Source organism: Trichosurus vulpecula, chromosome 6 (assembly GCF_011100635.1).
Source record: "Trichosurus vulpecula isolate mTriVul1 chromosome 6, mTriVul1.pri, whole genome shotgun sequence".
NCBI classification, from domain to species: Eukaryota; Metazoa; Chordata; class Mammalia; order Diprotodontia; family Phalangeridae; genus Trichosurus; species Trichosurus vulpecula.
In genome coordinates, this window is record NC_050578.1 from 267,520,888 (window position 1) to 267,548,338 (window position 27,451).

A 27,451-nucleotide genomic window follows, 5' to 3' on the forward strand; every position below is an offset into this window, starting at 1 on the left:
TTGCTCCAAACACCAAAGGCTAGAATTGGAGAGGTAGACCATGGGGAAGCTGACCAAGGCCAACATAAGACTGCAAAGGGATTCTTAATGGTGGAAAAACTCAGTAATATTAAAACATAAAGATATGTAACCCTCCCTCTGTATTGACCCATTTGAGATATACTTTATATTCAGTATGTAAGCAATTTTAAGAGACTAAGACTACAGAAAATGACATGGTATGCTTCTTGAGGTCAACATAAGCAAATTATTTCATCTTTGATTATCTGGAGCTTAATTAATGTTTCTTACATTTCCTACATTCAGGCAATACCTAAACCAGGTTGCCTCTGCAGCCCAATTCCATTGAAACAGTTAAGTGATTTCCCCAGGGTCTCACAAACTGTCCATGGAGGAGCTGGGGTGGGAAACCAGGTCTCCTCACTTCCAATTCACAGCTCTGCCTATTACATCAAAAGTCTGCCATGAATACTATCTTGCCAAGTACTTATGTCTCCCTTATTTCCCAGAGCTGAGGTTTACTGGAACATAGATAAATTCCAAGATGGGTGCAGAAGAAAAATATTTCCTTCCGCTGGCCCCAGACACGATCTTTGATCTTTACCAGCACACCTGAAATTATCTGGTGCTGAAAGCCAAACCATTTAGCTTGTTGTTTTCCATAACTCAAAAAAATTCCACTAATTCTCTAGTCAAGTCCAATTAGAGGGAGCTACCAGGAAAACCCTTTACTCTAGGGACCCATTCCACTGAGAGAGATCTCATAAGAGTTCTCTAACAAACTGACTGAAACAGACATGATCAGACTGTTCGTGGAAATACCATGGACTGTCTTTGCTAGCTTCCCTGTTCCTTAGCAGATACCCATGACCCAGCTCTAGGAAGCCCAAATGGTACCCCTGAATACCAAACCCTCAAAATGTCTCCTTTTGAAGATTCTCAAGCATTAAGAGACCAGAAAGACAATCCCAACAGTCATCTATATGAGGTCCAATTTAAAAGCAGAGATAAAAAAGTATGTCCACTGGCCAGGGACTCTCCTTTTGGGGGAACTCTACACTTTTCGGCTAACCCAAAGTAAAGAGGAAGGAGAGAGTAGTTGAGTTCTCCAGAAGGACCATCCAGAAAGGATCTCAGAACAAAAGTCAACCTTCATATCAAAGCTTTTCCCTAAATGGTTGATGGAATCAGATGCACTGGAAGATGGTAAGAATAAGCCATTTGACTCTTCATTTAATTGTCTGGATTGGGATCACAGGATTTAGTAGTCTAATGAAACAGCAATGATTTTCTTAATGCCTCTCGTTTTGCCAAAATATAAACTGATTTGCAGAGAAAGGAAATGAATTCCCAAGGTTGCAGAGATCATAGGATGATGGGCTCGTGGATTTAGAGGTGGCAGGTATGCTAGGTTAGATTTTGCTTGATTGTGCATCCATAAGTACAAAGTCGGGTCTTTCTATTCCTTTTATCTCCCATGGGATAATGCATAGTGCTGACCACAATATAGCAACAAACAATATATCCTTATCGATCAATTGTTTTTGAGCTATTGGCTTGACCCAGACAATCTTGAGAAAACCTTAGACTAGTTTCATGCATCAGGCTATAATTTCATCAGATAGTAGAAAGACAATGGGCAAAGTATATGTCGACCTCTCCCATTACCTGCTATAATTAATCCCCTGCATCCTTACATTCCACAGTCTCAGCAAATGCTACTGAGTCTGCCTGCCTTGAGAGAGTGCACATCCAAATGAAAAATCCATTAAAAATACTTTCCTTGGGAATAGGATTTAGGGTACTCCCACGCCCTTAATTTGCAGAAAGTCCATCTCCTTTAGAAGGTCCTTAAAGCCAGATTTCAGAGTCCTTCTCCTAAAAGGTTCTTTTAATGAAGGCTTCAACTCTCAGGTTGGATGACCTTACCTGTTCAGGTGTAAATGACAAACCCATCAATATCTTCTAATCCTGTGTTATTCTTTCCCATGTCTTCCCTCTGTAGAGGAACTCCCAACAACACTGGAGATATTCCACTAAATCAGAGGTTCTTAACCTGGGGTCTCCAAACTTTTAAAATATATTTTTATAACTGTATGGCAATATAATTCTTTTTTATGATCCAATATATTTCCTTTTAAAATTTGAAAATATTATTTGGAGAAGATGTCTTCCCACATTAGGAGGCAGCTAAGTGACCCAGTGGATAGAGCACTGGGTCTGGAGTCAGGAAGACCTGAGTTCAAATATGGCCTCAAACACTTACTAGCTGGGCAACCCAGGGCTAGTCACTTAACTTCTGTTTGCTTTAATCCACTAGAAAAAGAAATGGCAAACCACCTCTGTATCTTTGCCAAGAAAACCCCATGGTTAATGGGGTCACAAAGAATCAGACACAACTGAAAAACTTCTCACATTTGGGTAACATCAGTGAAGCTCTCAGACTGGCCATCTGTTATTAATTACTAAGGGGTATTAGTGGTGATAAAAACACAGGCACTAGTAGACAGGGGACAGAATCCCATGATCTATACAATGTTAATTGTATGGAAGTCACTCCTTTCCTATAGACCAGACATATCTGTCACAACTGAGCTTCTATACAGCTCAATTCAAGCACCCATTGAGCACCACCAATGTGCCAGAGATCATCTGTTCTGGTTATATTTCTGATCAGGAGGCAGGGTAGAAGGAATATCAGTGGTGAAATGACAGAATTTTTAGAAGAAATATTGGAGATCATCTAGTATGTTACAGGCAAGGAAACTGAGGGCCAGAAGAGAGAAACACTTTGCCTAAGTTCATACAGCTAATTAGTAAGAGATTTGGAATTAGAACTCTGGCTTCCTGGCTCTCTACACTCTTTCCACTAAGAAACAGTTGCCTTTCAAAGAATGAATGATTTCCTATGGACTGTTTTTCCCCTTTCCTGAAGAATATAATTATGTCTGATTAGTGGAAGTAAATGCCTGCCTATCTTTTCTCACATAGTTTACGAAAGAAAGCCTACTTTACTCTCTTGACTGAAGGAATTATCTAATCCATGTCCTTTATTTTATAGGCAAGGAAAATGAGGGAAATACAGTCTAAGTTCATACAGATAGTTAGTAATAGAATTGGGCTTATAACCCTGGTTTCCTGTTCAATGCTTTTTCTGCAATGAAACAGAACGGCCACTCATTGTGATCAACTGCAAACAGCACATTGAACTGGGTATTAGGTGATCTAAGTTTGAACCATCACTGCAAAACTGACCAGTTCCGTGGCCTTGGGATAATGACTACACATATCTGGACCTCACTTTCCTGGTCTATGAAGTAAAGTAATAGAACCCAATGATGTCGAAGGGCTTTCCATAGGTCCATGATCCTATGAATTTGCTGCTTCAAACTGGGAATAAACATACTATTACTCCTTTTTTTTTTCCTCTGAGCACATCATTACTTCATAGAATCCCAGAGACACCTGAGTAGAAAGGATGTAGAGATCTTCTTAGCCAACACATATATGAGCAGATATATTCTTGAAAAGATCTCTCAAAAATGGTCACCAAAACTCTGATATATCATTCGACTTTGGAGTGCCTCATTTCTAGGAAGTTTTTCCAAATTCCTTTTAGTTGGCATTTCCAATATTCATTTATTAATTAATTATGTTTAGTTGAGGAGTTTAGCTGAGACAAAAGAGCCTCCATCTACGAAACAACTGAAAATTCATTAACAATAAATCACCAAATGTAAAATCATCATAAGAGGAATGTTGTGCTCCCCTACATCAATGGATACAAGATTTATTATTACAGTTTTTCTTACTTCAGTCCAGATCATTAGCCACCATGACCTCTCAATACACACACACACACACACACATATATATATATATATATATATATATATATATATATATATAATTTTTCAAATTCGTTTTATTTTCAACTTACAGAAGAAAACAAGGATTATTATAACATAATACAATAAAAAAGATGATTGCACATGAAATAGCAAATCTACCATGCACAACTTGCTATTTCATCCCAGTAATATATAACAAAGTCATGATGTAAATTTCTTTTTTTTTCCTTTTTTATTCCCTCCCCCCTCACTCCTGAGATGGCTACCAGTTCACCAGAGGTGGCTAGATGGCTCAGCATATAATGCTCTGGGCCTGGAGTAAGGAAGACCTGCCTTCAAATCTAGGTCAGACACTTGCTAGCCATGTGACCCTGGGCAAGTACCTTAACCTCTGTTGACCTTAATCCACTGGAGAAGGAATTAGCAAATCACTCCAGTATTTTTGCCAAGACAACCCCACAGACAGTATTGGTGTGCTATGGTTCACAGGGTCACAAGAGTCAGACACAACTGAACAAGTTCACCAAACTCAAATCTGTCTCTCTCCAATTTCAGCCCATGGATCCGAGCTCTGCTTCCAGGATAAGCTAGAATAAATCAAATCCATCTTCCATGTGACAGACTTTCAAATACTTGAAGTTTTCTCTCTTGCCCCACTTAAGAATGTCCTTGTCATTCTTTGTTTTCATCTCTCCTTATACTTAAGAGTCCAATGTGTTGTCACAATCTCAAATTCTTATCAGTTTTAGTTCACAACCCAGTTCTGGGAGTCAGGTGTATTAGGAGGGCAGAGTTTATAATTTCAAAGAGGATCATATATATGTCTGAAAGGTTCGGAACCGCCGGATATAAGAAACTCTCAAAGTAGGAGGCAGAAGAATCAAAGCATATATTTAGGCTCCACAGTAACCAACCCATGAACCAGCATCCCCATTTTGATATATTGATCAAAAGCTTCCAGGCCCAATTAGTACGCCTCACAAGAGTAACCAGGAGGCCACAGAGAAGCATGATGGTGTAAAGCAAAATCATATACATGCTTCCCCTCTATGGTAAAAAGATTACCCACTGGCCTCAAGTCCTTGTTCAGCTTCCTCCCATAGGTCACCTCTACTACTGGCAGCTCCTGCTTCAGCTTCGGCTGTGGCTGTAGCTGTAGCAGCCTCTGGCTCCAACGGAAGCTGTTTTTAACCATCCGGCTTCTGCAGGGCTGTAAGGTACGCTGGGGAAAGCACAGGTTCTTTCGATCTGCTTAAGCAAGGTGAAGGTGTTGACCGGGAAATCACAGGTTCTTTCGATCAGCTTAAGCAAGGGAAGCAAGGTGAAGGGGCTGACAAGCTTACTCCAATCCAACATACAAACAGTATTCAGTTCAGGGGAAAAAGCCAAACTAGTCAAGGGCACTTGTTGACTAAGTGCTAAGGAGCCCACTTTTGGTTACCAACACATCAGGTCCATGTATTTCAGTGTGTAGAGTCTCAAAAAAGACTGTCTAACCCTTAGCAGGAGTACCTTCTATAGGTACTATAGATTCTATGGGGGGGGGGCAATGAGAATGGACAGAATCACAGGAATTAGAGCTAGAAGGCATATGAGGTTTGAGTTAATGAAACCTCATTTGACTGAGGACATAATTGAATCTCAGGGATGGGAACTGGCTTATCCATGTCACAGAGATGGTAAGTAGCAGAATGCCTATCAAAAACCTAATGGATAATGCTAGACAAGTGTCTTTAACATGTTTTTAAAGGACTTAGGAGAGATGTGATAGCTCTCTTCAAGTATTTAAAGGACTATTCTTTGAAAAAAATATTAGACTTGTTTGTCTTGAGGGCAGAAAAGGAGCAATGAGGGGAAATTGGAGAAAGACTGAGTTCATCTCCATGTAAGCAAAAACCCTTCTCATTATTAGAGTCATGAAAAAATATAAGCAGTTGATTCAGGAAGCAGTGGGTTCTTTACCATTGGAGGGCTTTAGACAAAGGCTAGAGAACCCAGTTAAAGAATGTTGCCAATGCAATTCTACTTCCACTATGGCTGGGCCTAGATAGCTCCTGCCTTCCCTTCCTACTCTGAACTTCTATAATATCTTCACTTTGATCATGGACATCAGAGCCTTGATGCAAAGATCATACTTATTAGGCAAAGTGACAATTAATTACTGGTAATTATTTTTACTAACTGCTCTTCTCTTTTCTTATCTTTTTTTCTCTTCCTCCTACTCTTCCTCTTACCTCAAGTGTGGGGTTTGCACAGCTATGAGGACCCAAAGTTCTTCTATAGTCATGTGATCATCTATTTCCATTAGTCCTAAAACTGTTTCTGTCCTGCAGAAGAGCTTCTGCCAGGTAAGAGTTAATTTAATCTTAGTTTCCAGAACATAATGTTGTACTCACAAAGGAGATGGTAAGTTTTAAGGGAAAGTAGCATTTTGGTTTTTGGTAAACTGTTTGAGTGATATCTGGAAAAGATTTTTGTCCACTTGAGTTCTCTCCTATAAGTCCTACGAGCAAAAAGCTTGTTGTAGTGGAAATAGTACTGGCCATATAGATAGGAGACTTGGGTTTAAATGTGTGTTCCAATACTGATTAGCTAGGTAAGTTTGGGCAGGACAATGACTTATCTGAATTTTTAATTCATCATCTGTAAAAATTAATAGTCTGGTTAACAAGTTAAACCTTTTGAATAACCATGGAGCTCATAGAAAGATCTATAGAGTACTCTGAGTCATAAAAATATTACCACGATGTCAGCCACTTATAGGGACATCCAAAAGATCTTACCATCTACAGGGAATTATTCTTCAGTTTGGACACTGCACTGGGCATCCAAGACAATTGAATTCTCAGCTCCTTATTAATCCTGCATTTGTGTCTGTCTCTCTGTCTTGAGCAGCTATTACATATGGACAATGACTGTTCCCCAAATTCAACAATAGGAAGAGAGCAAGCAAAGTTTCCTGGAACTTAGAAAACCTAGCAATTATTTCAATAATCCCAAGCTTCTTCACATGACTTTGAACCCAGTGTTCTCCCAGTTTATTTCCACATGTCAATGAATCATGAAATCCCACAATCTCAAAAACCTTCAAGTCATGTGCAATTCAAGAGGTGATAGAGACACGTGGTGGGTATAATACAAAAACACTGATAACTTGAGTGCAAGAAGATATGTGAAAATTACCATCCAAGGAAAGTGTGGAGGGAAAAGAGGCAGGTTAGACACATCATGAGAACAAGGGGTATCAAACAGATCATCTAAATTCTACCAGAGCCCCATAAACTATTCAAAAACCTGGGAGAAGACCTCTGTATGGATCCTCTATAATACATGGTCATAGACAAAAGTCAAACAGAATGAGAAGGAAAGATGGATTGGCCTGCACTGTTGAATAAGGTCATGAGTCCTTTGATGTTTTGAAATGAACCATCAAGGTAACAATGCTCCCATTAATGACATCTCAGGGTTGTTTCAGTGATATCACTTGCCAACCTGAGGAATGGACTGGGCACATGAAGATGATCATTAATCTAAGATCCTAGGAATGATATCCTCTGAGTTTAATTAAAAGTATTTGTTTTAGGATAAGTTATTTTGTTTCATAGGTGAAAATAACAAGTAATTGTTGCTGCTGAGACAAATTTCTACCGATTTTGCTGTAGTTCAATAATGTAGTCACATCCAACTTGTAACTTTTCTTGGCAAGGAATCTTTACATTTGTACAATTTTTGAGAATTACAGAAAATATTATATTCAATATTTCATTTGGGTTAAAATGATATAGTTCTTTAAGGTTCCCAAAGCTCTTACACATGTTACTCATTTGATCAACACTGTTTTAAGGGAAGTAGGTGCTATTATTATCTCAATTTTGAATATGAGGAAAACAACTAAGAGAAGTTAGTCAAGTGACTTGCCTAAGGTGACTCAGCTCCTAAACGTCTGAGGTGGGATTTGAATCCAGTTCTACCTAAGTTTTAAGACCAGCACTCTAGCACTGAGCCACTTAGCTGCCTCTATAAAAGCCTGCAAGCTACAAGTATTATTATCATCATCTTACAAATAAGGAAGCTAAGGTTGAGAGTAAAAGTAGTTTGGCTAGGGTCACCAGGGACAGAGTGGGAACTGGAACACAGGTCATTCACCTGCCCTTGCCATCGAAGCTAAATAAAGCAAAGAAGACTGTTCAGAGAAATAGAAACAAGCATTTTGAGATGGAAGACACTATAAGCTCCAGGAAGGGAAACCAGAGAATAAGAAAATAACTGATATATTCAAATATTAAACAGAGAAGCAACATGAAATAGGGGGTAGCATGGTAGGTTTATAGACCAGAAAACGTGGATACGATTAACGACCCAGATGCTGAACAGCTATGTGAGCCCATGTAAATTACCGCTGTTGTGTCTGAACAAACATTTTCTGGCCCATCTACTATGTCAAAGCTGAGTGATGAGATAGATAGGTGGAGTCAAGACCTGAGCTCCAATCTTGCTTCGGTAATCTAGCTGCATAAACCCAGGTAAGCCACACAGCCTCTCTCAACCCTAGCTTACTCATCTGTAAAATGAGAGCGTTAGATTCAGTGGCTTCTAAGCTCCTGAACACCTCTAAAACTATGATCCTATGGTGTTTAGCCTAAACCATCGATGATGACAAAATGAGCTAAATAATGTCATACTTAAAGAATGTCAGAGCCAAGACCTTAAAATGTGCCACTTTAGAATATCCAAGGAGACTCTAGAACATTGAACATAGAATTAAGAACTAGAAAGTACCTTCAAACATAGAATGAAGACTATCAGCATTATAAAAATCTTTAAAACACAGAACATCAGAGTTGCAAGGGAACCTTCATATCCAATCAGTTGTCAAATGCTACCTTTATAACATCTCCGGTATATTCCCCCTTCTCTCCTCTCACATACTGCCACACCTTGGTTCAGACCTTTATCTCCTCACACCTGGACTATCTCAAAAGCCTGGGGCTTGACGTCCCTGCCTTGAGTCTCCCACCACTTCATTTAATCCTCCACTCAGCTGTCAAATTGATCTTTTTAATATTCTTGTCTGACCCTACCCTTCTACCCCCATTCAGTTAACTCCAGGGGTTCCTTATTACACCCAGGATGAAATAGAAAATCCTCTGTTTGAATTTTAAAGCCCTTCATAGCCTACCTTCTTCCTACCTTTCCTATCTTACACCTTGCTGGTCTCTGATGACGCTGACCTCCTTTCTGTTTCTTGCACACAACACTCCATCTCCTGACTCTGAGCATTTTCAAATGCTGTCTCACATGCTTGGTATTTCCTTCTTTGTCCCCTCTGCTTCCTAGCTTACCTGGACTTGCTCAAGCCTCAAGCTTCTGCATGAAGACTTTTCTGGTCCTCTTTAACTTTTTGCCTTCCTTCTGAGACTACCACCAATTTATCCTGCATATATCTTGTTTATATATATATATATATATAGTCCCTTTCATGTTGTCTCCCACTGTAGACTGTGAGTTCTTTGAGAACATAACTGTTTTTTGCTTTTCTCTATATCCCCAGCATTTAGTACAGGACCTGACACAGAGTAAGTGCTTAATAAATGCCAGTGATTGACTTTCAAAGAAAAAACATACAATATCAGTATTGGGAAAGAAACTATAACAACGTCAGTTCTAGAGGAGATATTAGACATTGTCTAGTTCAGTCCCATCATTAGAATACTAAAGAAATGTTGAGATGAAGAGACTTGCCAAAGGTCATCTTTAAAAACCCTTGAATCTCCATATTTCTATGATTCTACCATTCCAAAATTAAGTCAGAGTTTCTAATTATATCTAGGTTATTCAGTTACTGGTTATTCACCTTAACTCTGTACTTCTTTTTAGCAGATGAAATGTCTTCTCCCAACACTTTCTATCTTAACCAGTCTGGCCCCACTGAGTTTGTGTTCCGGTTGCTCACCACATCCCCCAAGATCCAGGCCCTCCTTTTCTGCTTCTTTCTTCTCCTTTACATAATGATCCTCTGTAGTAACACTGCCATCATCTGGGCCACTTACACCCACACCTCCCTACATACACCTATGTACTTCTTCCTGTCTAGCCTGTCCTTCGTGGAGATCTGTTACACAACTACATTGGTACCGCTGATGCTCTCCAACATCATTGGGGCCAGGAAACCCATCCCATTGGCTGGTTGTGCAACCCAGATGTTCTTTTTTGCCACGCTTGCCAGCACTGACTGTTTCCTATTGGCTGTCATGGCATATGACCGTTATGTGGCCATCTGCCATCCTCTGCAATACACCCTCATCATGACGCCACAGCTATGTACTCAAATGGTGACTGGTTCCCTGGGTCTGGCTCTTTTCCTGTCCCTGCCACTCACATTATTGGTCTTTACCCTGCCCTTCTGTGGACGCTTATTGGAGATCAACCATTTCTTCTGTGAGGTACCGCCTGTACTACACCTGGCTTGTGCTGACACTCGTGTGCCACGGGCTGTCCTCTATGTGATAAGCATGATTGTACTGACTGCCCCCTTCCTGCTCATCTGCATTTCCTATGTCTTTATTACCATCACCATCTTGCACATCCCCTCAACTGAGGGCCGCCAGCGAGCCTTCTCCACATGCTCTTCCCATCTCACCGTGGTCCTGCTACAGTATGGTTGTGGCAGCCTTGTCTACTTTCGGCCCCCATCAACCTCCCATGCAGATGAGGATTGGCATCTTGCCTTGGTCTACACCTGTGTCACTCCCCTCCTCAACCCAATCATTTATACCTTAAGGAACAAGGATGTCAAAAATGCTCTGAAAAAAGCCTTGAGCAGAAAGGCAGCCTCTGAGGATCTCTGACGGAGGAGGGTAGGAGTCCCAATTGGTATTTCCTTAGTTTCTTCAGTTTCTTCAGCTCAACAAATGCTTGTCAATTGACTGACTGATTATTGATTGGGTCCATATCACTATTACATTTTGGTTGGATTTCTTTGAGACTCTACACCCAGGAGAACAAATGTGGATTAAAATACAAACTTTTTATAAACAGACTTAGCCCTTTTAAAGTGACACCCTGTGCTTCCTGCATATCCCTCATTGTTGCAACTGTCTACTCAAAGAATATGGCATGATAGGATCATGGATTAAACTGGAAGAGACCTTAGACATTATGCATTCCAACCCCCTTTTCTCACATAAAAGAGCTGAAGCCCAGAGAAGGGAAACGACTTCATCAAGGTCATAGAGCTAGAAAGTGGCAGAGTTGAGTGTGGACCTCAGATTCCCTGGCTGCATACTGATCAAACAGCATTTAGCCATGCCTTTCTTCCATCCTGGGGCCAGATGGGAGTTTGCCACCATGAAATTTGCCTCCTTTATTATCATCATCATTAAAGAATACTACACTTTAGGACACATACTAACTGTAGAACATTCAACAAATCGTTTAACATACCATATCTCTGGAAAGCTCTAAGATAATAACTTATGGCTGAAGTATCTATTTACATTAATGGAAAAATATTTCTGACACAGTAAAGTTAACAATCTAAAATAAAATATAGTAATATGCTAAATAACTCTAATTTTCTTCCACTAAATGTTTCCATTATCAGGGATATATCTAGTTAGTCTACAGAAAAGTATAAAATGGGAATATTGATTGTAATACATGCCAACCATATGAAATAAGTTTATAGGGATATAGGAGGAGATGTACGTGGGTACCCAGCATCCCCTCCCATTCTGTGATAAAGACTTGATATTGTGGAATGGACAGCAGACATGGAGTCATTGGTTCTCAGTGGAAATTTTGTCTTTTTCTCATTCCCTATGTTAACCAGGACAAATCACTTATGCTCTTTGATAGTCCATTTTCACACATTTAAAATGAGGTTTTTGGAATCAGAGATGACTAAGGTCCTTTGCGATGCTACAGAATATGACTTGAACTATCTTACCTTTGTGTAGAACCTACAGTTTTTCAGAGAACTTTTATTTTCTGCCATTATGGTTCTAGAATTCAAGGTAATGATGATTATCTTTACTTAATTTTTTTGTTCTGTTCTTTCAGTCATGTCTGACTCTTTATGACCCAATTTGGGGTCATAAATAGTATGTGCTCAATAAATGCTTGTCAAATAGTGTGTGCTCAAAAAAGGCTTGGCAAAGCTATTGGAATGGTTTTGCCATTTCCTTCTCCAACTCATTTTAAAGATGAAGAAACTGAGGCAGACAGGATTAAGTGACTTGCTCAGGGTTACATAGCTAGTAAGTGCCAGAGGCCAGATTTGAACTTGGGAAGATGTCTTTCTGACTCCAGGCTCAGTACTCTATTCACTGTGCCATCTAGCTGTCCATATTAATATTAGTAAATAGTAATAATATTAATTATTAATATATTTTGAAATCCATGATATTAATTATAATACTAATAATTCAGAACATGTAAGATAACACATATAAAGCTCTTCCCAAATCTTTAATCTCTTTATTTTTGCCATTTAGTTGTTTTTTCAGTCATGTCCAACATTTCATGATACCTTTAGGGTTTTCTTGACAAAGATTCTGGAGTGGTTTGCCACTTCCATCTCCAACTCATTTTCCAGATGAGGAGCCTCAGACAAACAGGGTGAAGTGATTTGCCCAGAGTCACGCAACTAGCAGCTGAGGTAGGATTTGAAATCAGGTCTTCCTGACTCCAGGCTCTGCACTCTATTAACTGCCACGTAGCTGCCCAAATCTTTCTCTAAATACTAGCAATTACTAAGCAATAAGTAGTTTCAAATTTTATAGAAACGGTTTCAGAAGACAAAGAAATGACTTCACAGAGCATTAGAAAGCCTGGCCCTAGATTCACAACACTGGGCTTGGAAGCGAGCACTGAGATTTTGGTTTGCCTGCTGATAGAGCCTGTGGAACATCTGAGACTCAAGAATGGAGTCAGAAGGCATTATCTGGTAAGCGATTTTACTCTGCTAACCACATTACAAAGACCATCCTTTGTGATTGCCTCTAGACCCGGACACGGTCCAGGGACATTCAAATGTCATTAACTAACTGGAGTGAGGTCTTGCTCTTGGGGTTTTTCCCCCTGCCTGAAAGCATAGGAGGAGAGAGAAGTGTTATAAGTCCATAGATAGAAAGAGGCCTCAGGCCCTCCTCAGCTCCAGTCATCATGAAATCCATATATCCAAGCTGCTGTTCAAAATCTCTCATCAGATCCAGTTTGAAGGAGCCGCTGGGAAAGTCCTTCTATTCCTGGGAGACATTCCCTGAGAGCGTTCAGAGAGGACTCTCATCGTACGAGAGAAGCAGACGCAACTAGATGGTTCGTGGAAACACCTGGGATTAATCTTGCTGCCTTTAATGATTCTGGGCAATACCCAATATGCTGGTGTAGGAAATCTCTGTGGCTCCTTCCACTATCACATCTGCAGAGTGCTGGTTCTTCAAGGCCTTCAAACAGTGTAGAACACCTTTGTCCACCTTCAACTATATGAGGTCCATCCAGAGAGCAGAGACAAGGAGCCCACAAACCAGCCAGGGCTCCTCCTTTGGAGGAGATAACACCCACTTTGAGGGTCATGGAACACCAACAATTTCATTTAACCCAAAATGAAGAGGAAGCATAGAGGAAGGAAACTTTCCAGGTGGTGGGGGCCTGAGAGGGAGGCTGTGCCAAGAGCATCTCAGCACAAAGACAACCTATGTATCGCCACTTTTCTCCATGTGGATGCTAGAGTCAAAATAGGAAGGTGGGAAGAGGATTTCATTTCACTTCCATTTTGTTGTCTGGCTTGGGACTTTAGTTTTGAGAGGTGTAAAGGATATTAGAGATAATCTATTAAACCTCTTCGTTTTACAAAGAAAGAAACATATTTAGACAAAGAAACTTTTTACAGAGCTAGATAAAGATAATGACAAAGTTCACTTGGAGGAACAAAATATATAGGTTATCAAGAGAAATAATGAAAAATACATATAAGAATGTGGAGGAAATAGAACTTCCAGGTGTTAAACTATATGATTAAGTAGCACTTACCAAAATCATTTGATATTGTCTCAAAAATTAGAAAACTAGATCATAGGAACATATTAGACATGTGGGAATACAAAATAATGAAATCAGTAACCTGGTGTTGAGTAAACCCTAAAACACAAATTAGTTAGTCAAGAATTCCCTTTTTAATAACAACTCCAAAGAAAATTGGAAAACAACCTGGAAGAAATTAGGCAGTGGATATCTGGCAAGACTTAGAGACAGCAAGACCTAAGTTCAAGTTCTGCCTCAGACCCTCTATATTTGTGTAACCCAGAGTAAATCATTCAACCTCTCTATGCCTTAGTTTTTTCACCTGTAAAATAGGGTTAATAATAGCATTTATTTCACAGGGTTGTTGTGAGGATCAAATTATTTAATATATAAAATACATTGCAAACTTTAAAAGCTAGCTGTTACAGCTATCACTACATTCTAACAAATTCAAAAGGCATATGTGATGTGGTTCTTAAAGATGATGCATAAAAAGTTTCAGAAGGGAAGCATATCATGTGTCTTTCATGGGTATATGAATTCTTAACTAAAAAAGAATAGGGATAACTATGATAGATAAAACAATTTTGATTTGCCCCAGAAGGAGTCAGGATCATCATTTCCTTCCCCATTTTATGGCCTTGAACCTTGGTTACTTCCAGATATTCAGATTCCAATGAAGCTCTGTTCTGGTATGTAGAGGTCAGGAAAAGACCTTTCAATGAATTGAGAATGAGCTAGTGATATTGCTTAAAGTATCTGCTGTATTTAAATGTTTGTAGTATCCCAGCACAGAAAACTTATAGGATCTGTGATTGATGTATTTTTCAGCTCTAAGTATAAGAAGGTAAGTGGCACAGTGTACAGAGCTCTGGGCCTATAATCATGAAGATTTGAATTCAAGTCACTTAGCCTCTCTTTTCCTCTGTTATCTCAATGGGGATAATAACAGCACCTACTTCCCAGAGTTGGAAGGATCAAATGAGCTGATATTGATAAAAGCCTGGTATAGAGTAGGCACTTTATATAAATGCTTATTCTCTTTCCCTTATGCAATAGATTATAGGATCTAGTACTGGAAGAAACCGTAAAGATTATCTAATCCAATGTATCCATTTCATAGATGATGAAACTGAGGTGTGAAGTTTTTGGTGATCTCTCCTCCACTTTGGATAGACACATCTGCTTTGAGGTTTTTAGAGAAAAAAATTCAATGGGCACAAAGTCAAGATGAAGGAGCCATGGTTCCTGTGACAACAGTCCAGATGAGATAGTGAACCATAAACTGGATGATCAATGTTGTGGCCAAAAAACTGATCACAGTCCTAGGCTGTCTTAAGAGAGACAGACCAAACACCCAAACTAAAGGAGGTATGAGTACTTCTGCATTCTGTTCTGGTGAAAAGACATATGAAGGATTCTGTTCACTTCTGAGCATCACATTTCAGGAAGCCAGCCAAGAGGAGAACACCAAAAAGGAACCCAAAGACCATGCCGTAGGAAGATCAGTTGAAGGAACTTGAAACTGACATCTTAGAGAGAGGAAAAGCATGGCTGCTGTCTTCAAGTAATTGAAGGATGGTTACATGGAAGGAGAATTAGACTTTTTCTGTTGGTCCCAGAAGAAAGAACAAGGAGAAATGGGTAAAGACTATAACCACACACATTTAAGTTGGGTGTAAGAGAAAATGCCAAATGTGCCTGACTGACTAATTGGACATTTCCAGAAATGGAATGGACTGCCAGAAGATTCTCTTCTACTGTATATACAATTACTACATTTATTCTCTGCTTTGAGATTTACAAAGAGCTTTATAAATATGATTGCAATTTATCTTCACAACAATCCTTGGCCTAGAACTAAGTGCTATTATTATCCCATTTTACAGATATGGAACCTGAAGCAAACAGAAATTAAGTTACTTGTCCAGGGTCACACAACTAGTAAGCATCTGAGAGGAAGTTTTTAATTTAGGTCTTCCTGACTCGAAGTCCAGCCAAAGCAGCTAGGTGGATAGAGTGCAGAAGATTCGAGTTCATAGCCCATCTCAGACACTTACTAGCTGTATGACCCTGGACAAGTAATTTAACCTCTCTTTGCCTCAGTTTCTTCATTGGAAAATGGGGATAATAATACCACCTACCACCCAGTGTCATTGTGAGGATCAAATGACTTAATATTTGTAAAACCTTAAAGGATCATATAAAAGTTAATTAGTATAAACACATATGTATATGTGTGCATATATATGTATGTATGTGTACACATGTATATACATGTGTCTGTAACACAGATATCTCTATGTATTGACCAGTCTGACCTAAGCTTCATTATTAGTACACACAATTTTGAAGGTCTTGAACATCTGAAATTACTGGAACGTAAGCTGATATTGACAGGATTTGTGCCTTGTTTCATCTTTACTTATTCAGTGTTAAAACACGATTCGTTACACTGAAAATGGCCAAAGGGGATGCCTGTTCTATGTGACCACTCCATCCCAATCCCTCCCAAATAGCAGAGGATCACATTGCTTGTTAGTGGCAAAGCTGGGACTCAAACCCAGGTCTTCTCATTGCCAGTCCAGGGCTCTGTGCATTATATCACAGACCTTTCAAGAATCTTTAATTATTTCAAACTCATTTTCTCCATTTCTCACTGCTAAGATTTATTGGCATGTGGTCTAAGTCCCTGGTCATGGGAGAACAAGAGAAGTCTGCTTTCTCCTACTTACCCCCAGGCACAGCTCTGATCTCCACTTATCAAACACCAAAGGATTTGGCTGCCCATTGAGCTTTCTTTTGTCACCCCTGACTTAGACATTTTTCCATCTCTAATCAGATCCGGTTAGAGGGAACTACTAGAAAAATCTCCATGCTCCAGGGATCCATTCCACTGAGATAGAGAGCTCAGGGAGGACAGTAATAACTTGGCTTAAGCAGGAATGATTACACTATGAGCAGAGATAACAGGAACTGTTCTTGCTGATTTTATGAGGCTGGGGAGACACTAGGCTTTATGACCTAGGAAGCCTCTGGGGTATCCTTGACCACAACCCGAGGCTTCTTCTCTTGAAGGCACTTGGGGAGCAAAAGGGACGACAGCCCTTCCCCTTCTTCAGTTATATGAGGTCCAAACAGACAGCAGAGGCAGGGAGCCCACCCATCATCCAGGGCCTTCCTTTCTAGAACACCATGTGCCATTTGAAAGTCATAGACCCCCATCCTGTTAAGTCCAAGCAGATGAAGAAGGAGAAAATAACCAAGCCCAGGAGAAGCTCAGGACAAAGACAGTTTGTGGAGCAGAGCTTTTCCTCAGACAGCTAATGGAGTCTGAAGCACCGGAAGGTGGTAAAGGAATGCCATTTCATTTATTTATTTTTATTTACTTCCAAGGCTTCAGAACTTAGAAATCATTTCTAGTCTAATGCTTTTTATTTTAAAAAAGGAAATTACCTATCCATACTCACATACATCACAGAATCATAGTTTTAGAATCAAAAAGTACCTTAGAGGTAATTTAGTCCATGTCCTTCATTTTACAGATAAGGAAACTGAGGCTAGAGAAGTTAAGTGATTTGCCCACAGTAACAGAGTTGCCTAATTACTGAGCTAGTCTTTAAAAATACTGATATGTATTTTTATCTTACCTTCATTTTTTAACGTATCTTTTATGCCTCCTTTACTCAGTAACTCATCTCATGGAAGAACATTTTTAAAGGCGGGGAGGGAGATGAGTTAGCAAAACTAACATATCAAGCAAGTCTAATAGGGAGGAATATGAATGTTTTCATCTTTTCTTTAGGGGAAGCCTAACTGACCTGCTATTTAGACCACTCTACAAAATTCTTCTGTATGTTAGTCTTGTCTTATACAATGAAGAGATGCCAGGTGAGTGACTTAGAGGAAAGAGTCCTGAACTGGGAATCAGGACACTTGGGTTCTAATTCTGGCCCTGCTGCTAATTCACTATATGACCTTGGGCAAGCCACTGTTCTTATCTAGATCTGAATTTTCCCATTTGTGAAAGTAAGGGATTGTATTCAATCTCTAAGGCACTGTGCAATGTGATTCAGTATAAGATGTACTTGATTTGCGATCAAAAGGTTCAAGTCCCAGCTCTGCCACCCCTCTAGATCTTGGTTTCCTTGTCTGTAAAATCAGGGGAGTGGACTAGATAATGGGTAATTTGACTTACAGCTCTCAGCCTACAGTCCTATGATCCCCTCCAGCTTTTAAATCCTATGTTCTCTGTTCTAAGGTTCAAACTAGCTCTGACATTCCCTGTCTCCAATTCCTTAAAGGCATGGTGCACATCTTCCACTTCTCTGTATCCCCTAGTTTCTGGCCAAGTAGAGAATGTTCTTTAAAGGCTGGGCATTCAATTGATTGAGAGCTCTTAGGTTATCCTTGGTAGGCTATCTTGAGAGAGCACCAAGCCAGGATCCTAACTAGTCAGACCTTTCTTCATGTACTAGACAAAATGGGAACAAAGTATCTCCAAGTCTTGCCTATAAAATTCTTGGTTAATCCCCTGTAACGCTCTAGTCCATAGCCCCAGCAAATGTCTTTGAGTCTCACTTTCTTGGGAAAGGGAAAGCCCAGCCTTTGTCCCAGAAAGGTTGAAGCTGCTTTCCTTGGGGCATGTTCCCTGTAGGGTGTGGTCATCACCTTAATTCACAGAAATGAGGAGCTCCTCAGGGTCCTTCACCTAAAAGTTCCTTTGATAATTTGATGGTTCTTGATCTCTTGGCTAGAGGACCACACCTGTACTGGTGTATATGGTTACCCATTCAAAAATTCCAGTGCTCGTTCTACTCTAAACCCTGCATGGTGGAGCTACCCAATACCCTAGGGCACTATCTCCAAGCTTTCAAACATTCTACCTGCACCACGGTAGCACTCAGGTCGGCCATCTGTAACCTCTCACTGAGCCCCAAAGGATTTCCTTACTATGAAAATCCCAGACGCTAATAAAAAATTCTATGATCTCAGAGAATTTTAATTTCATTAAAGTCACCAGATCTCTGGACACAGAGAGTCTTTGCCACATCTATTGTACCATTCAGTTCAGTTCAAAAAGTCATCATGCACCTGCTATGTGCCTAAACTCTATTTTTTCCCTTTTAATTGACAGTTTTTTAGAGAACAGAAGGAATATGGGTCATGAAATCAGGGTGATTTAGAAAAGGTCTTGGGAATCTTCTGGTCCATCTTCTTCATTTTATAGGCAAGGAAACTGAGTTCAAGAGGAGTGTCATTTAACTAAGGTCACACAGTTAGTACTAGAGTTGGTACTAAACTAGACTAACTATAAATAGCACTAAACTTCCCATCTCAATTCCCTTTCTGGACAAATTCTGTGACATATCATTTTCTTTTATAATGACTATAACTCTCGTCTACCCAAAGGAAGAAAATGAGGGTCCATTGTACAGTGGTTTAGAACATGGGCTCTTGTATCAAGTGATCTGCGCTCAAATTTCACCAGTGACACTTAAAATCTATGTGAACTGGGAAAAGTCGTGTGACATCTTTGGGTCTCAGTTTTCCCATCTGTAGAATGAGAGGGTTGATCCATATGACTGATTTCTGAGGTCCTTTTCAGTTCTAAGTCAATGAATGTTTCATTTTTCAGGTGGTCTATGTAGGTGAACCAGGGATTTTTTTCCTCTCTCCTGAAGGGACCACAAAGTCTGTTCTAACATACAGACCACTAGACTGGGAGTTTGGAAAGTGACCTTAAAGATCCTATTCCTAAGTGTGTCTGATGAAGGGTCATAAAGATTCTACTTAAAAATCTCCAGTGATGGGGAAATCCCTACTTCTGGAAGCAGTGCATACCAACCTGGAGAATATTCTAGTTATTAGGAAATTCACAATCCCCTTCTCAAACAGTTGACTCTACAGAGACAGCTAGATAGTGCATTAGACACAAAACTGAGCCTGGAGTCAGGAAGATCTGAATTCAAATGCAGTCTCAGGCACTTACCAGCTATGTGACCTTGGGCAAGTCACTGAACCTCAGTTCCCTCAAATATAAAATGGAAATATTAACAGCACCTACCTCACAGGGTTCTTGTTAGGATCAAATGAATATTGTAAAATGCTTAACACAGTGCCTGGCACATAGTAGGTCCTCAATAAATGCTTATTCCCTCTCTCTTCTTTGCTCCCCTACCCCCAAATGGTCTAACGAGTGCAGTCCCATTGAAAAGAAATTTACTAGGTTGCCAGTTAAGAGAGTAATTATGATATCTATCCTTCGCACACAGTAGGTGCTTAATAAAGTTTTACTGACTGATTGATTCATAGAGTGAGGAGTGGGTGTAACCTGGGATTCACAGGAATTAGAGCTAGAATTAGAGCTATATCATCACACATCAACTATTCCAATACACTTCTTTTTAAAAATCCAGAAACAGAGTCCTAGGAGAGAAGTGTTATACGCAATGCCATGTAGTTAGTAAGTGACAGTCCAAAAGTCCAAGGACGTTGCCCATTTTGGGTCTGGGATTTTTGTTTGTTTGTTTTACTTCCAGGCAAGTACTTAAAATGTGATTTAGGGAAGGCATGATAGTTGCCTTCAAGTATTCAAAATGTTATCATGTGCAAAAGTGATTCAAATTATTCTCCTTGGCCCCAGAGAACAAACCCAAGAGTAAAGAGAAGTCACAGATAAATTGAATTCAACTCCATAGAAATAAAAACTTCCAACTAATCAGTACTATCCCAAAACAGAATGGACCACTGTCTCAGGTAATGTGTTTGCTGCCATTGCAGGTCCTCAGGCAGGCCACCAGTAGAAAGGAGGTTTTTAGTAAGTTATAAACAAGACTAGGTGGCTTCTGGGTACCATTCTAACTCTTTGATCCTATTAATTTTTTTTAGTTTGACAAGAGCCTCCAATGATAACTGAAATAACATGAATCAGTCACAGTGATCATTGGTTGTACTTACAGCTCTCCTCTCTCCTCACTTGCTTCCTCTCCTGCTTCTGCTTTGCTCCCTTCTTCCTCCTCAATTCCTTCCTCTCTTCTTCTTCCCCTTCTCCTTCTCTGTCTCTTCTTCCTGCTGTTCCTCCATTAGTGACCTTGAGGAGTTATAGGAAAACAACTTTGTAAATCATAAGCACTATGTGAATGTGAGCCACAATTATAAAGTCCTGAAAATTAGATCTCTGAGTTTATGATAATTACTTGTTTCTATTATAACTACCGCAAGAATAATTATTACTAAGAACAATTTACATTTATAGAGTGTTTGGAAGTTACAGAGCAATTTATATCAATTCTTGGATTGATTCTTACAGCAACACTTGCAAGCAAAGTATTATTTTCCTCATTTTACCCCTCAGGACATTGAGCTGAGAGTAAAAGTAACTTGTCTAAGGTCACCCAGTGATAGAGCTGGGCCCGTAATACAGGCCATTCAACTCTGTATACACAGCTCATTGCATTCCACCATGCAGGTAAGTAAGGTGAAGATTGTTCGGTGAGAAATAGCTAGAAGTAGATATCATGAGAGGGTAGACATTAGCTCCAGGAAAGGAAGTTAGAGAGTGAGAAAGCAGCTGGCATTTTAAAGTGTTCAATACAGAGACAGCATGAACAGTGCACTGGGCCTGGAGTCAAGAAGATATGGGTTCGAATGGTACCTATCATGCTTACTAGCTTTGTGTTCCTAGATAAGTCACTTGTAGGTTGTTGTTGAGTCATTTCAGTTGGGTCCTACTCTCCACTGACCTCATTTTGGGGTAAGTACCTTTGGCAATTCCCTAAGACTTATCTATTAAGTCATAGTTGGGTTGAAATTGGAGTTGGTAGAAGGAATGTCCACACTAGACATTACCACAACTAATGAAAACACAGGTCCTTCATGTATCTGTGTAATAGAAGGCAAAATTGGAGAGGAAATGAGCTATATGCTTACAGGGAAAGATACTAGACTGTTTCTCTATTAAGGACTAATAGGTAGATTTGATAGGATGAGACAGAGGAGGAGTATATATGATAAGATCAAGAAGAAAGGTGCTTGTCTAGGTCTGTATGATGCTAAATGTCAACATTTCATTATGCAAGGATCTTTTCTTCCACCAGAGTACCAGCTCATGCCTCAATAGACAGTCTCTGAGAGTGGCTGGGCCTAAAAATTGACCGAGGCCAATGTGATGAAAAATTGCTTTATACTTGGGCTGGTCATCAGACAATGAGCATACTGACCATAACCAGGACTGCACTCAAAGCTTTTGTTTTGACTTCAAATCTTCTGTTGTTTTTTCCTTCCACTACCATAGCTTTGAGAAGTCATGGTCATATGTCCATGACATGGTGAAGCCATGGAGGAGGAAAAAACATAAAAACCATCCATGCCTCCAAAGAGATCATATTCTAATGGGCAAGACAAGACACATACAGAGTGGAAGGAAGCCTCAAGTTCCCGGGAAAAGAGGGAAGGCTTCCAGCAGAAAGTGGCATTCAAGCTAAGTCTTGGATGCAACCAGGGATGTCAAGAGCATGTGAAGATAGGAGGTGAGAGAGAATTCCAGGTAAATGCTACAGCCTGTGCGCAAGTATCTAAGATGTATAAATGGCTTTTAATGGAGTTTAGCTGAGAATGAGGGAAGAGATGTAGGACAATATCTGACTAGGACAGTCAAGTTATGTGAGAGTTTTTCTAAGGATGAGAGAGACTTAGTGGATGTCATCTTACCCCACCAATTACAGAAACATAGCAATAGGATATTAAAGGCAGTAAAATATGCAAAAGTTCTTGGATTAGAGTCAGGAAGACCTGGGTTCAAATCCTTCCTCAGACATTTACTAGTTGTGTGACAACTTCTCTCCACCTTAATTTACTCATCTGTAAAATTGTTTTGATAAGTTTAAAATGAGATAATGTGAGTGCTTTGCAAATCTTAAAATGGTCACATATTTATTTGTCTTCATTATAATTATGGAAACACCATGAATAAAAATGAAAAAAAATTCAATCATACAAGCATTTTATCAGTCTGACAAATTTCTATTAAAAAAAAAGAAAAACATTTTGATTGTTCTGACAAAGAAGTTTATTTAAGAGATTTCAGATTTGCACTACTAGGAATATAAAAGACTTCTAGAGTTCTCTATTCCTCGAAATTAGAATATTTGTCTTTTATAATAACTGCTTCCCTGTAATAATTTACCTGGCTTAGACATATGGGTGTCTATCTATCAAAAAACTATGTCCTCTATCTTCATCCCTCTACTCCTACTATTCAATTTCCTTTTTCACACTTAAATGTGAGTTACTTATGGGTAGAGAATGCCTTTCTTTTTCCTTGTATTTTCATCCACAGCACAAAGAACAGTAAGAGACACATAGCATTTAATAAATGCTCATTTCCTTTCTTTCTCCTTCCTTCCCTTTTTCATTCCTTTCTTCTCTTTTTCCTTGGTTCCTTTCTTTCTTCCTCTTAAAGATCACTACAAAATGTTATTTCACATCCTTTCTGGTTTATTCATTCTGGTACTTTCTAATTACAAAGTTCCCCACTTGATTGTTTCTAGGACCATCTGGAAAATTATGTCCCAAATCATAGACTCATAGATTCAAAGCTGGAAAAGAACTTAGAGGTTTTCATGTCCAACTCCTGAATTTTACAAATGAGAAAAATGAAGTTGATCAGCTCCTAAATATGTGAGGCAGAATGAACCCACATCTTCTCTGACTTCAAATCCAATTCTCTGGCCATGCTACCATACTACTCCTTGGAGAAAGTCAGATAGAATCAGACCCATAAAATGGGGGTGTAGAAAGGGAGCTTTGAGCATAGAGTATGGAATTTTAAAGCTGGGAGCCAACAGAATGTCAGAGTTGTAAAGGGCATATACCACAGTGCTAATACTAGAAGAGGACTTAGAAATAGAATCCAGTATTTTAGAGCTGGAAGGAAAATATGAGTCCATCAGGAGCTACCCCTGCCTCAACACTTATCAGTTGCTTGAGAGTTGGAGGCAAGTTACTTAGCTTTCCTCAGCCTCAGTTTCTTCATCTATAAAATGGGAAGAATCAAAGCAACTATCCCACAGTGAAATTGCAGGAATTAAATGAGATAACCTATGTAAAGCAGTTTATAAACCTTGAAATGTATATAAATGATAGTTGTTATTGTTGTTATTATTATGATACTATTTGTTTATGTTGAGGTCCAGAGAAAGTAACAACTTATCTAAGGTGGCCTTTAAAATGCCATAAACTTCTAAAAACTATGAAGGGGGGGTTTAGGTAATACAGTAACAATGCTTTCTATTTCTTTTTGGCAGGTGAGATGTCTTCTCCCAATACTCTCCATCTCAACCAGTCTAGCCCCACTGAGTTTGTGTTCCGAGTATTAACCACTTCTCCTAAAATCCAGGTCCTCCTCTTCTGCTTCTTCCTTCTCCTCTACATAATGATTCTCTGTGGTAACAGTGCCATCATTGGGGTTGTATGCACCTATAGCTCCCTTCACACCCCCATGTACTTCTTCTTGTCCAACCTGTCTTTCCTAGAAATCTGTTACACCACTACTACTGTACCCCTGATGCTCTCCAACATCTTCGGAGCTCAGAAGCCCATCTCACTGGCTGGATGTGGGGCCCAGATGTTATTTTTTCTCACCTTTGGTGGTGCTGATTGTTTCCTACTGGCTGTCATTGCATATGACCGCTATGTGGCCATTTGCCATCCCCTGCACTATACCCTCATCATGACTCAGCAGTTGTGTATCCAGATGGTGGTTGGCTCCATGTGCCTGGCTATTTCCCTTACACTGCCACTCACAGCACTGGTTTGCTCCCTTCCCTTCTGTGGCCATCGCCAAGAGATCAATCACTTTCTCTGTGATGCCCCACCTGTCCTTAGGCTGGCCTGTGAGGATACCCACATACACCAGGCTGTCTTATATGTGGTGGGTATCTTTGTGTTGGTCATTCCCTTCCTACTCATCTGCATCTCCTATATTTTCATCGCTATCACTATCTTGCGTATCCGCTCAGCAGAGGGGCGCCGGCGGGCCTTCTCCACCTGCTCCTCCCATCTTACAGTGGTCTTACTGCAATATGGCTGCTGTAGCCTGGTCTACTTGCGTCCCAGGTCCAGCACCTCAGAGGATGAGGACCGGCAGTTCGCCTTAGTTTATACCTTTGTCATACCTCTGCTTAATCCCCTCATTTATACCCTACGGAACAAAGATGTCAAAGAAGCTCTGAAAAAATCCGTGAGCCGCAAAGCAGCCTCTGAAACTCTATGAAGGTATAGGGTGGATGTCTTATGGTGGTTAAGGCAGTGGAACTCTTTTTAAAACATGAGTCTAATACATAGTCAAAACAGTAATTGAGGTGGGATTTTTTGCTGTTGACCTTTAATGACTCTGGCCTTTGTTTGAATGGGGCAGATAAAGTGGGATGTTTTTGTATTTCTCAGCACTGAGACAATTGGGAGTCATTGATTTGTATCTGATGGGATATTGGGGGTAGGGAACTTCTCCACGCCCAGCCTGGGTGAGGTCGCAGCCCTGAACAGGATATATAAGCGCAGAGGTTAGCGTTCTCTCTCAGAGCTCTGAGCCACAGCAGGAGTGGTGCATGACTCTGGGCCAGTTGTTATAATGTGCTCCCCGGCTGAACACCCAGATGTTGATAACTACGAATTGTATTTGGTCTGTAATTCAGAGTGCTGGTTTTTTCCCCTGAACTAAGTAAATGATATTTGTATGCTGGATTAAAGTAAGATTGTTAACCCCTTAATGTTGCTTTCCTTAATAAAGCAAATGAAAAGGACCTGGGCTTGCAGCATTCTGTGAGCTGGTTGTTGTTGACTTTATACCCTCACAGCAGGTGCTAGCCAGATTGTTGAAATTTGTCAATTTGTACTTATTCAACACTGTTTATTATTGCATGAAACTATCACCAGGAGAACAAATACGGCATCTAAGTCAAATTGTGTGATTGTATGGTTTTTTTATGTATACCTAGACTTTTCTTATACATACGCTACCCTCCTTATGTAAACCCCATTCTAGGATTTGCCCATTCAGGGATCATAGAATAACCAAATCACAGACTTAAAGATGAAAAAGACATTAGTCCAACCTATAAAGAATGTGCTTAATATCATATAAATATTGATAGGTCAAGCTGGAACTTGAACCCAGTCCTCTTTTTAATGCATGGTGGTCTTCCCACTGAGAGGGATACAAAAAGAAGTCAACAAGCATTTATTAAAGGTCTGCTGCATGTTAGGCACTATGCTAAGTGTTAGGGATGCAAAGAAAGGCAAAAGACAGTTTGTGCTCTCAAGTATCTCACATTCTAATGAAAGAGGCAACATGTAAAACATTACGTACAAATAAGGTATATATAGGACAAATTAAAAATAATCAACAGAGGGAGGGCACTAGCATCAAGTGGGATTGGGAAGGGCTTCTTGAAGAAGATTGGACTTTATCTGGGAAGGAAGCCATGGAAACCAGAAGGCAGAGTGTTGGGGGCGGGAACGGGAGATGTTGGGGGCGGGAACGGGAGATGTTGGGGGCGGGAAGACTTAGAGCTAGCTTGCTGCCATATTAGGAGATAAAGTAGGACTCAGCCTGTGATTGGAAGATAGAGCTCGCATAGGGAGGGGTAAAGCTATAAGAGCACTCACTTCGGGGAAGTGCGGCGTTCCAGGATGTAGTCTCGACGGAATAAAGAGCTCCTTGATTACCTCAGCTGTTCTGTCTGGTTCATCCTCCGTGAGGGTCGCGGAGGCCGGTGGCGCCCCAAGACTCATCATGCTGCGACTTGGTGAGTGAGAGGACGAGCTAGCAGTGGGGGGACAGTAGCGCGAGTGCTGGAGATAGAGCACTCCGCAGCAGAGATGAACAGAAAGAGAATTCCAGGTATGAGGGACAGTTAACGAAAATGCACTGTTAGAAGTTGAAATGTCTTTCATGAGGAACACTAAAGAAGCCAGTGTCACAACAGAATCAAAATAGGCTTCATTGCAAGAGAGTAAAGTGTACGGAGGGAAACCTAAAACATAAATGCCCAAACAGAAGATTTTATATTTGATCCTGGAGGTCATGGTATAATAGGAGATGTAAATATTTGCAACATCAAGATTTTCCTCCAGAGAAGGAAGCTGTAATCATCTTTCCTTAAAGGGTGTCTGAATGGAGAAAGTCTATTATGACATTATTATTAAGAATAAAGTGTGATAATTAATGTCCTAGTTAACTCTAATAGCCCTGTACTTCATTGACAGTAACACCAACTAGTCCCTAGTGAAGTGGGGACCTCTACAATGCAGGGAAGGAGATACTATTTCTCATCTCTTCTGTGGGACCAAGCTTAGTCATTATAATTATGAAGCATTTGGTTAAATTTATTTTGCTTTCTATTTAAATTGTTGTAGTTTGTGTGTATATATATAAATATATGTGTGTATGTATGTATATGTGTACATATGCAAAATGAGAATGCTAACTATATTGTATGTTTAATTCACATTTACACTGTGGTAAATACCGTTATAACACCAAAACCAAAATTGTAGGATTATCATGTATATTA

The 27,451-nt window shown here is 39.9% G+C and overlaps 2 protein-coding genes across 2 annotated transcripts; both read left to right on the forward strand.

The window, feature by feature from the left end:
• Nucleotides 1-9,736: 9,736 nt before the first annotated feature.
• Nucleotides 9,737-10,699, forward strand: LOC118852569 (olfactory receptor 10Q1-like). Its single transcript, XM_036762214.1, has one exon. It carries the CDS (start codon nucleotides 9,737-9,739, stop codon nucleotides 10,697-10,699), a length of 963 nt encoding a protein of 320 aa, XP_036618109.1.
• A 13,487-nt stretch (nucleotides 10,700-24,186) lies between these two features.
• On the forward strand, nucleotides 24,187-25,149 carry LOC118855495 (olfactory receptor 10Q1-like). The gene has a single exon (XM_036765598.1). The coding sequence runs from the start codon at nucleotides 24,187-24,189 to the stop codon at nucleotides 25,147-25,149; it is 963 nt and encodes a 320-aa protein (XP_036621493.1).
• Nucleotides 25,150-27,451: the final 2,302 nt, after the last annotated feature.